Source organism: Apodemus sylvaticus, chromosome 11 (genome assembly GCF_947179515.1).
Source record: "Apodemus sylvaticus chromosome 11, mApoSyl1.1, whole genome shotgun sequence".
NCBI classification, from domain to species: domain Eukaryota; kingdom Metazoa; phylum Chordata; class Mammalia; order Rodentia; family Muridae; genus Apodemus; species Apodemus sylvaticus.
In genome coordinates, this window is record NC_067482.1 from 95,196,936 (window position 1) to 95,209,125 (window position 12,190).

Below are 12,190 nucleotides of genomic sequence, written 5' to 3' on the forward strand. Positions count from 1 at the left end.
GTTACATAGAAGTCTATCTAGAATTGATTTTGAAAAAGTACCCTGTAATCTCTTAGAAAATAAACAATCTCTTAGAAGAAAACAAAACACATTTTAATGTAGCTCTAATTCACTTTCTTATATCTAAAAACCCTACCAGAAGGGAAAGGTATGGTAGTGCACACCTTTAATCCCAGCACTGCAGAGGCAGGTAGATCTCTGTTTGAGGCTAGCCAGGACTACATAGAGAGACCTTGTTTCATAAAAATATAAAATATAAATGGCTAGATCATAATAGTAAATAAAACCTCAGTAGAAATAGTTTTGTCACAACAAACACTAAACCAGAGCTGGGTACTGTCATGCACACCTATTGCCCCAGCACTTTGGAAGGTGGAGACAGGGGAATCAGGAGTTCAAGTCCTCCTTGGCTACACAGCTGTAGTTCCAGATCAACCTGGCTATAACACCCTGTTTCTTCAGTCTACGTCACATAAGATACACAGCAACAGAACCTTGAATGGCCTTGAACTAAGCAGGTTAAAGGTCTAAACCTATCTTGCAGAGCAAAACTGAAAGTACATATAAAAATATCAAAATTAAAGAGAAAAACTACAAAAAGAAAAACAAAGACAAAATTCAAATTACTTTGAAAAATCTTATTTATTTTCTTAATCAAAAAGAAGTATATTTGTGTTAAATTTAGAATATTTAGCTTTCCACTGATCTTTCCAAAACTTGCCAGATAGATAGTAACAGTGCTCAGAACTGTGAAAGTCAATACCCAATACCACATTTTCTAAGAAGTCCCTCAAGGCATGGATGATTTTAATTTAAAAATAAAAGAATTTTAATTGGCATTGGAAATCTAAGTGACGATGGGTTTCAAGAGCTAAAAATAAGATCTTTTAAAAAACAATTTTTTTTTAATCTTTGAAGGACTCAAACCTGACACCTCCAATAGAATACAGTATGTCCCAAGTCCCAAATTATTAAATTCATTATTTCACCTTAGAATAGGAAAACTATAAAATGGAAGTTCTAAATTATTACATATATAAATACATCATTTTAACAGTCATGTTTGCTAGCAGAATTATGAAATAAAAACAAATTCTACATTCAAGGTACAAAGAATAATGTTCTTCCACGGTTTTATTCAAGATTCCATCCTATTCTTTCTTGTTTTCCATCCCTTTATTTAAAGCCATGGTCAAAGCCAAGAGTCGATCGTTTTTCTACACTCAATAGTCCTTGGTACCAGTCCTATATACAGCAGGTGTCCTGTAATGGGCGCAGGACTCCAGAGACTGGAGAATTTGACAACATGATTTAGGAACGCTTAGGAATTCCAACGTGACTCTGAGTCACGCACCCAACACCGACCAGCCGGCACTGGCGGGCTGTTATGTGTACTGAGCATGTCCAGCATGCACACAGACTTCTCCTATTTGTTCAAATTGAGGTAAAACAGGCAAAAATACTTAATATCACAGAAGCTGCATTATTAAGACAAACTTCCTTTTGCTGCTAATTTCATATAAACTAATTTTAGTTATCTAAAAAGAAAATCCATTAAAAATTCTGATTTTAAGCATCCAAAATGAAAGAAAAAAAGGAAAAAAAGCCATTTTTTCAAATTCATCCTTAGTAAAGAATACTTTGAAATGAAGGAAAATATTTCTCTCAGAATCATCATTTTGTATTTTCTGTGATACAACTTCTCATTTCATTTAACAGTGTTAGAAAGACCTCACACTTGGGTACCATCTGATTCTGAGTCCACCAACAGGACTCATAAGTAGGATTTCCTAACAGGTCTGCAAACACTCTTCCTGCAAGAACCAAAGAGGGCTTGGAAGTAGCCTTCTTGGCTGTACAAACATGGCTGACTACTGGTAAATTTGCTATTGTGGTGGTTGTTGCTAAAATTTTGTCCCAGGTCTCATGAAAAAAACAAAACAAAACAACTGGCACCAAGTCCCAATGTTAATGTCACTACAACAATTATAATTAACCCACGGCCACAAATTACTTCTCTGTGCAGTTGCTTTTGTCAAGAAGCACTGATCAGGAACATAAAAGTACAACTTTCAAGAATGGAACTTGGTTGGTATCATTACCTCAATGCTTCCAGAAAAAACAACAGCATTTAGAAAACGCTGGCCCTTTTCTATCTATAATTTGACCTAGCAAAAGCATTTCTTTTAAATGTTACTTTTTTACTGATAGAGTGTAGGAAATATACTCCCAGCTGAACAAACCCCTAAATCTCATGGTAATAAAACACTAGGATTGCTGTGTGTGTGTGTGTGTGTGTGTTTGTGTGTGTGTTATATGGAAACAGTTCCAGGCAGACCAAAAGAAGAAAACCCTACCAGGTCAAAGTACTGTAAATGAGGTTCATTTATCTTTTGTACCCAGAAGCAGAAAACCTCAAAAATCACAATAGAAAGACCACCCATTTGTTCCACCACATAAAAACCTACCCCAAACACCTTAGTTCTGAGCCTAATATTTCCCGAAGATGTTAATAGGAGATGCTTCAGGGTACTTAGAAAGCAGCAGCAGTTAACTGCTGAAAGCTAACACTACAGAGGAAATGCCCTCAAGGGCTCAGGGCTGCCCACCCATCCCTTACCACCCCCACCCAGAATATGTAAAAGCTCCTGTGAAAGTTTCTTCTTATGCTAATAAAGACATATCATCTACAATGCTAAAACTAAAACTAGCAGCAGCAGAGCAATAAAGTAAAAATTGGAAGCCTACAAGAATGATCTAACTACTTAGAAAGAAACACACAGCAGCAACCCTTTGCCCTTGGTAATGTTTGCAGAGAATTGGTTGCCTTAAACCAGATTTACCCATATTAACAAGAATTTAGCAATGCTTCCCCAAGACAGAGAAAAAAAAAAACAACTTGACCTTTCTTTCTGTCAAAAGAGACAGAGAGGCCGCTTTCAGTCCCAGAGTTGAATGAGTTCAAAGATTGGCAATAAAGAAATTTTTTTTTTTAAAAAAGGGAAAAAGAAAAAGCATTAGAGGCGTGATGGGGACAAGCCTGCCATTTTATCGAACAGTCACACCGAGTTTCTCCAGCACACGGACACCCTTTTCTTGGTACTCTTGTCTGGTCATCCAAAAGTTGTCTTTGTCTTTCATGATGTCTGCTAGGACTGCGCCACCCAAGAACACCATGTGCTTCCGGCGGGGCGGGTCTTCAATTCGGATCTTAAATTTCTAAAGAAGACAGAGAGCAATGAGACCATGTGTGTATACTGCTGGTTCAGGAAGACTTCTGCATATACGTATTGTTGGATCTCCACAATCTGCAGTCTACACAGGATGTCCACAGGTGATCCGCGGCCTACCCTCAGGCACCCAGCAACTGCTCTTGGCATATCCTGAGGCAGGAGTAAGCATCAGCCCAGCTCTTTCTGCTCTCAGCATACTGTCTTCATTACTCGGTACCAAGGGGGAGCTGCAGTTTACTAATCTAATCTTTGATAAACCTGGGATGATTTGTAAGACTATAAGGCAAAAACCAATCTCTCCCTGGAGCCCCTGGAGAAAAATCTTGCCCCTTCTGCTTTTCTTTTCTTTTGAGACAGGGTTTCTCTGCATAGTCCTGGCTGTCCTAGAACTCACTCTGTAGACCAGGCTAGCCTCGAACTCAGAAATCCGCCTGCCTCTGCCTCCCAAGTGCTGGGATTAAAGGTGTGTGCCACCACTGTGCGGCTGTTTTTCATTTATTATTATTATTATTTATTTACTCATTGTGTACTGATAATCATGATCCAACATGCCTTTAAATGTCTTGAAGTTTTGTTCAAACTATTGAGTGTTTGAATAGGTTTAGGGTCATTTGGACTACATAAGGGCAATTGCTTTTGTCTCTATTTTCTTAAAACTAAAATCTAAGAAATTGAGAAAATTTAAATTTAAGAAAAAAGGAACTAGTTTTTGTATTTTACCTCAGGCAGGGTTATTTAAAATATCAACTGAATGTTAATTTTAAGCATACTCCTTAAAATAATCTGGGTCCGAGAGAGTAGAAATGGTTCCGCTACCCACCAGAGTCCACATGGAGGGACCCAGGACTCCAGCCACAAGTGCAGCAGAGGGTGGCCTTAGCAGACATCTCAGAGGAGAGGCCCTCCATCCTGGGAAGGCTTGATGCCCCAGGGTAGGTAACATCAGGACAGGGAAGCAGGAGTGGGTGGGTTGGTGAGCAGGGGGAGAGGGGATGGGATAGGGAGTTTTCAGAGGGGAAACAAGGAAAGGGGATAACATTTGAAATGTAAATAAAGAAAATATCTAATTTAAAAAAAAAGGAAAAAAAAAGAAAGAAAATTCTTCCCTTGGTGGCAGGGAGGGTACATTGGAGGACAGGGAGGAGAGAAGGGAGGAGAGGAAGAAATGTAATTACTTTAGAATCTCAAAAATAAAAAGCTGGGCGTGGTGGCACATGCCTTTAATACCAGCAATTGAGAAGCAGAGGAAAGCAAATCTCTGAGTTACACGCTAGCTTGATGGCTAGCGTGATCAATATAGGAAGTCCCAGGGCTACACAGAAAGAACCTGTCTCCAACAAGAAAAGTAAAATAAATGGACTCCTGATTACTAAAAAAAGAGAGATGGTTCAGTTGTTAAGACCACTTGCTAGGGAACTGAGTTCAATGCCCAGCAACTCATGGCTACTCACAATGGTCTGTAACTCCAGTCCCAGAGGATACGCTGCCTCTTCTCACCCCGTGTGCTCCTACACACATGCAGTGCACAAATGTATACCCAGGTACACACAAAAATAAAATAAATATTAAAACATGATTTGGCTCTGGTGTTTTCAAATGCTAATTACGGAAACTAAGGTTGAGAAAAAAACTTGACTGCAAAATTTAGGAGAGATAACCTAAAGATAAAACATCTTTTAAAAAGAAAAGACTTAGCCAGGCGGTGGTGGCGCATGCCTTTGATCCCAGCACTTGAGAGGCAGAGGCAGGTGGATTTCTGAGTTCAAGGCCAGCTGGTCTACAGAGTGAGTTCCAGGACAGCCAGGGCTACACAGAGAAAACCTGTCTCAAAAAAAAAAAAAAAAAAAAAACCCAAAAAAAAAAACCCCCAAAACAACAAAAAAAGAAACCCACCCCCCCAAAAAAACAAAAACAAAACAAAAACCAAGCCAAAAAAAAAAAAAAAAAAAAAAAAGAAAAAAAAAAGAAAGAGAGGAGAGGAGGGAAACGAAAGAGGGAAATTATGTGTGTGAGTTTTGGCTACATGTATTTATGTGTACCGTGTATATACCTGGAGCTCAAGGCAGTCAGAAGAGGGTACTGGATTACCTGGAACTTGAACTATAGATGGTTGTGACCTGAACCTGGCTTTTCTACAAGAGTAGCAAGTGCTCTTAATCACTGAGCTATCTCTCCAGACCCTCCATTTCTTTTTCTTTTCTTTCTTTCTTTCTTTTTTTTTAAAGATCTATTTATTTATTATATGTAATTACACTGTAGCTGTCTTCAGACACTCCAGGGAGTCAGATCTTGTTACAGATGGTTGTGAGCCACCATGTGGTTGCTGGGAATTGAACTCAGGACCTTCGGAAGAACAGTTGGTGCTCTTAACTGCTGAGCCACCTCTCCAGCCCCCTTTCTTTTCTTTTTTTGAGACAGGGTTTCTTTGTGTAGCCCTGGCTGTCCTGGAACTCACTCTGTAGACCAGGCTGGCCTTGATCTCAGAAATCCGCCTGCCTCTGCCTCCCAAGTTCTGGGATTAAAGGCGTGTGCCACCACTGCCTAGCCAACCCTCCATTTCTTTCTTTCTTTTTTTCTTTCTTAAAGATTTATTTATTATATGTAAGTACACTGTAGCTGTCTTTAGGCACAGCAGAAGAGGGTGTCAGATCTCATTACAGATGGTTGTGAGCCACCATGTGGTTGCTGGGATTTGAACTCAGGACCTTCAGGAGAGCAGTCAGTGCTCTTAACCGCTGAGCCATCTCACCAGCCCCCATTTCTTTACATCATCCTTGCTGACTTTTTTTTCTTTCCTTACACTCACTCACCTGGCAAGATATCCACTCAGGTAATCAAATCTGACCTACTTTCAAGCAGCTCAGCACACAGTACAGAAGCTCGACATTTTGCTTTAAATGTGTCACCAACCTCACCTGGGTCCTTCACAATGTCTAGCGGTCTAGGGCATTCTCCCACTCTCCAGTCACTTTCTAGAGGACCGTCTCACCCTACTCCATGTTTAATCTCTGCCATAACTTCCTGGCTTAACCTTCTTGGCTCCTCCTCCAACACACTGGGTTTACAAATTCTTTTAAGGGATAAATGAGCCGCTATCTATCATAAAAGCCTAGCGGACCTGTCTGCTTGCTAGCTTTCTTTTTCTACCCTCTCCTGCATACTCTGCTCCAGCTGGGACATTTCTGCCAACTCATCCTTTTGCACTATTCCTGACTAGAAATGCTTACTCCCTAACTTGACAGGTATCTGACCCAAAGGCCTGTCTGATCAGGAGCGAGGGAGCATACCCACTTATTACCAACAACAACCATTTTCTACCTCGTAGTCTTGCTTTCTTTTTCCCACACCATTTATTATTACTACTAGTAAACTACTTAAACTCAGTCTTGGCACAGGGCTGGCGTTTCAGGAAATGTTTTCTGGCATAGGGTATGCTTCAGTGCTAGAGTGCTTGCCCAGGTCCTGTGTCTAAACTCTGCACTGCAAAACTGAGAAGGAAGGGAGACCAGTGTGTCCAAGTCCCTGCTTCAGTGGGCTTCACCAGAATGTAGGTCCAAAAGGCCCACTCCCTCAAAAACGTATACAGGGTAAAGAAGTGATCACCAGAGATGGATTTTAAATTCCCTACATAGCTCAATGAAATGAGAACTGTGAATGAACTATTAAAGTATTGTAACATTGGTGTCGCTACACAGAATCTTCTGAAACATGGAATCGTATCATCTAAAGCAGGGAACAAATCCTGAGAGTAAAAAGCCATGATTCAAGGATTCTTGGTTGAAGCTGGGCTTGGTGGTACACACCTTTAATCCCTGAGGCAGGCAAGTTTGAGGTCAGGCTGATATATGGACGTGGTTACAGAATAGTGAGGGCTACAACACAGTATGCTTCCCACAGTCCACAGTTGGGAAGAGAGGGCGTGACAAAGAACCACCAGCAATTATATTCTAGTGCATGGCGACAATGACCAATAAAGTCAATTTTAAGAGCTGTGAGAATTCTGAGAACACAAACATGACTGAGGAGATAAGACATACAACAAATAGAAAAATAACCTAAAACCAGAATTCTGACGCGATAAGAGTAAAGGCTGGTTACATATTCACAAAGTTAAAAACCAAGATAGCTGTGATGGTGTAGGTCTATAATCCTATCACCTGGGAGGCAGAGGTAGGCAAATCTCTTTACATTCAAGACATGTATGGTCAACACAGTAAGTTCCAAGGTAGCCAAGACACATATGAAGACTGTAGAAAGAAAGAAAGAAAGAAAGAAAGAAAGAAAGAAAGAAAGAAAGAAAGAAAGAAAGAAAAGAAAAGAAAAGAAAAGAAAAGAAAAGAAAAGAAAGAAAAGAAAGAAGGAAGGAAGGAAGGAAGGAAGGAAGGAAGGAAGGAAGAAAGAAAGAAAGAAAGAAAGAAAGAAAGAAAGAAAGAAAGAAAGAGCCACCCAAAACAGGACATTTCCTCTCCCTTCTCTCCATAGCACAAGTAGGTTCTTCCCAAGGTCTTACCTACTGCATAAGAGTCCAGGCTGGAGAGATGGCTCAGTGGTTAAGAGCGCTGACCGCTCTTCCAGAGGTCCTGAGTTCAATTGCTAGTAACTACATGGTGGCTCACAACCATCTGTAATGGGACCCAATGCCCTCCTTCTGGTGTGTTCTTTAGATAGCTACAGTGTACTAATAAACATAAAATAAATAAATCTTTTTCTTTTTCTTTTTAAAGAGTACCACAGACTACCTAGGACACTGTACTCAGTCACCTGTATTCTTTCAACAGAGTGGTAACCTAGTAGGTAGGAGCACTCACTATCCCAGGACAATTTCCAGTGAGCCCTGCAAATCTTCAAGAGGCAAATCTGTTATAAGACTTCTTGCTCCCTCTAGTGGTTGTCACAATCCACAAGCTCCTTTACAGAGTTTTAAAACAAAGGTTAACAGCTGGTATAGATACTTACTGAAAGTTTTTCCACATCTCCTTTCAGAACTCGTTCTAAGTAAAGCTGTTTAAGCTCTCGTTCCAACCTCGACGGCAGGCCAGGGTACATGGTAGAACCTCCAGAGAGCACAATGTGCTTGTAAAATTCAGATCTAGGAAGACATGGTGGATATATTCAGTTTCAGATTATGAAAACGGTACGTTTTTGCCCCCAATTTTGGGCTTTGGATGAGGCTCAGCAGAGCCTAGTGTGCACAAAGCCCTGGGCTCCACACCTGCTCCACACCTGCACCACATAAGCCAGGTGACTATGAAGTGGAGAAAGGAAGCTCAGAAGCTCAAGTCTGCTAGATTAGGACTGTAACATGACAGCAATAAGATGTATCATGACATGAAAGGAGGGAAAACAGCTCACCACCACCTGTCCCTAATGAACTATCACTGTACAACAGATAAGAAACACAAGCCACAGCTCTAAATTGAGCTCTAGTACATAACTGAATGGGGACTCTGAAAGACTTGATAACAGTCAAGGTTCTCTAAAGTGTAACAGCCAAAACAATTCAAAAGCAAACATGCAGAGAGTCTGCAGTGTTCACTGGTGGCATGCCTACCAGTGTTTCCTCAAGCGACTTCCCTGTGGCCGCGTTCTGAACATGCCTACCGTGCAGTGTCCATGCAGCCATGTCATGCAGCATCTGGGTTCATCCAAGACTATGGTAGAAAACTGGTACTGTGTGTACAGACTTCCGTTCTTAGAAAAACATTACAGTAAACAAAGACAATACTTTTTGTCTTTAAGTCACATTAAGTATGAAATAAAGGCTGACAAGATGGCTCAGAGGTTAAGAGCACTGACTGCTCTACCAAAGGTACTGAGTTCAATTCCCAGCAACCATATGGTGGCTCACAACCATCCATAATGAGATCTGACGCCCTCTTCTGGTGTGTCTAAAGACAGCTACAGTATACTTACATACAATAATAAAAAAAAAATCTTTAAAAAAAAGTATGAAATCAGTATATTTTGGTAGACAGAGGCAGGTGGACTACATTATGTTAAAGGCAAGGCTGGTCTCCATAGTGAGTTTCAGGACAGCCAAGGCTACACAGAGAAACCCTGTCTCAAAACATAAAAGTGAAAACTAATATTTGAATTCCTAACTTTTGAGTTTCATTTAAAACAAAAATCACTAAGTGAATTCTGACTCAAGATTAGTCCACAATCTCCAATAATTTCTGAAATGGTCTTAAACATGTTTATGCTATTGTGTTCTGTTGTTCTTTGCAGCACTGAGGTATGAAGCTAGTGGCTCACACATTCAGGCTAAGTATTCTGCCTGAGATATATCCTCATCTCTGCCGTGTTTTTATGAGATAGGATCTCACAATGTAGCCTTAGTTGGCTTGAAACTTGTTATGTAAGCTGTGCTGGCCTCAAACTCAGATCTGTCTCCCAAGTGCTAGAATTAAAGACATTTGCCACCATATCTGGCTGATGATTAGCACTCATAATGGTTAGAAAATCAAAACACTGACCAACTAAAAAAATTGGCAGTGTTCTTTGTCTTATACTATCAAATATTCAGCCAAGATTTCTTCTTTTGGTGTGTATGAACAAGGCTGGAAACCAAAATCTAGGTCTTATACACATAAGGCAAGCACTCAACCATTAAGCCACACCCCAACTCAAGATTTCTTCCTTTCTTCCTTCTGATACAGGGTCTCATGCAGTCCAAGATGGACTTATATATAGCTATGGCTGGCCTTAAACAGGTGTGAACCACCATACCCAGTTTAAGATTTAATTTTTTTTTAAAAAAGATTTATTTTTATTTAGTGTGCATTTTTTCCTGAATTATTTTATGTGTACTTCATGTGTGCCTGGTTCCTGATGAGGCTAAAGAGTGTTCCAGATACTCTGGTACTGGAGTTACAGATTCTGGTGAGCCACCATGTGAGTATAGGAATCAAATCTGGGTCCTCTTCAAGAGCAGCAAACACTCTTAACCACTGAGTCATCTCTCTATTCTCAAAATTTAATTCTTTATGTATAACCAAATAAACCCATTCATTTCAATAGTATAGAATTTGTTTTCATTTGTAATACAAGATAAAATTTATATATATAAAAACTCCATGATTCATTATCAGTAAATATTTGCCTATAAAGCTACATGCTGAGAATATGTAAAAATTTCTCAGCCAAAAAGGTAAAGTGGTATGTGCCTTTAATCTCAACACGGAAGACAAAGGCAGGTGGATCTCTTAAGAGTTTGAGCCCAAGGCCAGCCTAGTCTACATAGTGAGTTTCAGGCCATCCTAGGCTACATAGGGAAATAGACTCCTTCCCTCAAAGGGTGTTTGTTAGCTATTCTTGGTTATCAACTTGACTACATCTGGAATTAACTAAAATCCAAAAAACAGTGGGGTCCATCTGTGAGGGATCTTTTAGATGGGAAGCACACCCTGTCTGCTGGAACCTATATAAGGGCATGGAAGAAGGATTCCCTCTCTGCTTGCTTGCTTTCCCCTCACTAACAAGCCCATCCCTTCACTGGCATTGGAGCCAAATCTGTGAGATTCCAGCTTATACTGAAGACCAGCAGAGACATCCAGCCTGGATTCTTGAACTAGAAGATAGCCACTGTTAGATTAGCCGGACCACAGTTTGTGAGTCACGCTAAATCGTGTGTGAGCCGGGTAGTGGTAGTGCACGCCTGTAATCCCAGGATTCTGGGAGGCAGAGGCAGATGGATTTCTGAGTTCGAGGCCAGCCTGGTCTACAGAGTAAGTTCTAGGACAGCCAGGGCTTTAAGGACTATACAGAGAAACCCTGTTTCGGAAAAAACAAAACAAAACAAATAAAAAAGAAATTAGTATACACAATAGAATGTAATTCTCCCTTAAAAAAAGGAAACCCTGTAATTTGAAGCAATGAAGATAGTCCTGGAAGAAATTTTGTTAGATGAAGCGAGGCAAAGAAAGGGAAATATTGCACGGTCCTATCTACATGGACTCTGACCCTGAACTCAGGAGCAGAGAAGAGAATGGTGGTTAGTAGGGACAGTGAGCTGGTGACTGGATAGAGGAGCTGCCAATCAAAGCTAATCAACTTCAGTTAGATAGGAGGCTTATCACACAACACAGACTCTGTTTCTAAAATATATTGTATATTTGATAAGCACTGGGATTTGAAGTGTGCTCATCAAAAAAGTTGTATGTACAGTAATGTATACTCTATTAAAAGTCAAGACATCATGCTATATATCATAAATAGAACTGTTGTCAATTAAAAAAAAAATACTTAAGCTGGGTTTGGTGGCACATGCCTTTAATTCCAGCAGTGGCAGGAGGATCTCTAAGTTCAAGGCCAGCCTATTCTCAGGGCTACACAGTGAGACCCTGTCAAAAAAAAGAAAAAAAAAAAAAAACAAACAACCTAACTAATCAGCTAAATTTAAAGGTCTGGTGAGATGGTTCAGTGGGGAAAGATGCCTCTTGCCAATCCTGATAGCCTCAGGTTGGTCCCTGGAATCCAAATGGTGGAAGGAAGCAACTCCACCCACCATCACCATCAAAACACACACACACACACACACACACACACACACACACACCACACACACCAAATAACTAGCTAGCTAGCTAGCTAGCTAACTGAGACAGAATTAGAGCAGATGCAGTGTTAGAGATCAAACCCAGTGCTTCTTTGTTTTTGGTGGTTTTGTTTGAGACAGGGTTTCTCTGTGTAGCCCTGGCTGTCCTGGAACTCACTCTGTAGACCAGGGTAGCCTCAAACTCAGAAATCCACCTGCCTCTGCCTCCCAAGTGCTGGGATTAAAGGCGTGCACCACCACTGTCAGGCCTCTCACTGTCTTCTCTCCTTAAGGCTCCCCCCTCCACACGCCCCCTCACGCCCCCACATGTTCCTGGCCAGCCTCTTCTCTTCTTTCTCTCTCCTTCCCTTTTCCCCATGCCCTCAGATAGGCTCTATTCTACACTGGCTGCTACCTCAGT

General features: G+C 40.7%; 1 protein-coding gene across 1 annotated transcript in view; it reads right to left on the reverse strand.

Annotated features, from left to right (window-relative positions):
* Window positions 1-623: 623 nt before the first annotated feature.
* Window positions 624-12,190, reverse strand: part of Actr2 (actin related protein 2) — a 45,989-nt gene continuing 34,422 nt past the window's right edge. Inside the window, exons 8-9 of the mRNA XM_052199227.1 lie at window positions 8,190-8,322; window positions 624-3,219 (exon numbers count right to left, since the gene is read on the reverse strand). Of these exons, the coding sequence (XP_052055187.1) occupies window positions 3,049-3,219; window positions 8,190-8,322 (304 nt within the window). The 3' untranslated portion in view covers window positions 624-3,048. The remainder of the gene's footprint in view (window positions 3,220-8,189; window positions 8,323-12,190) is intronic.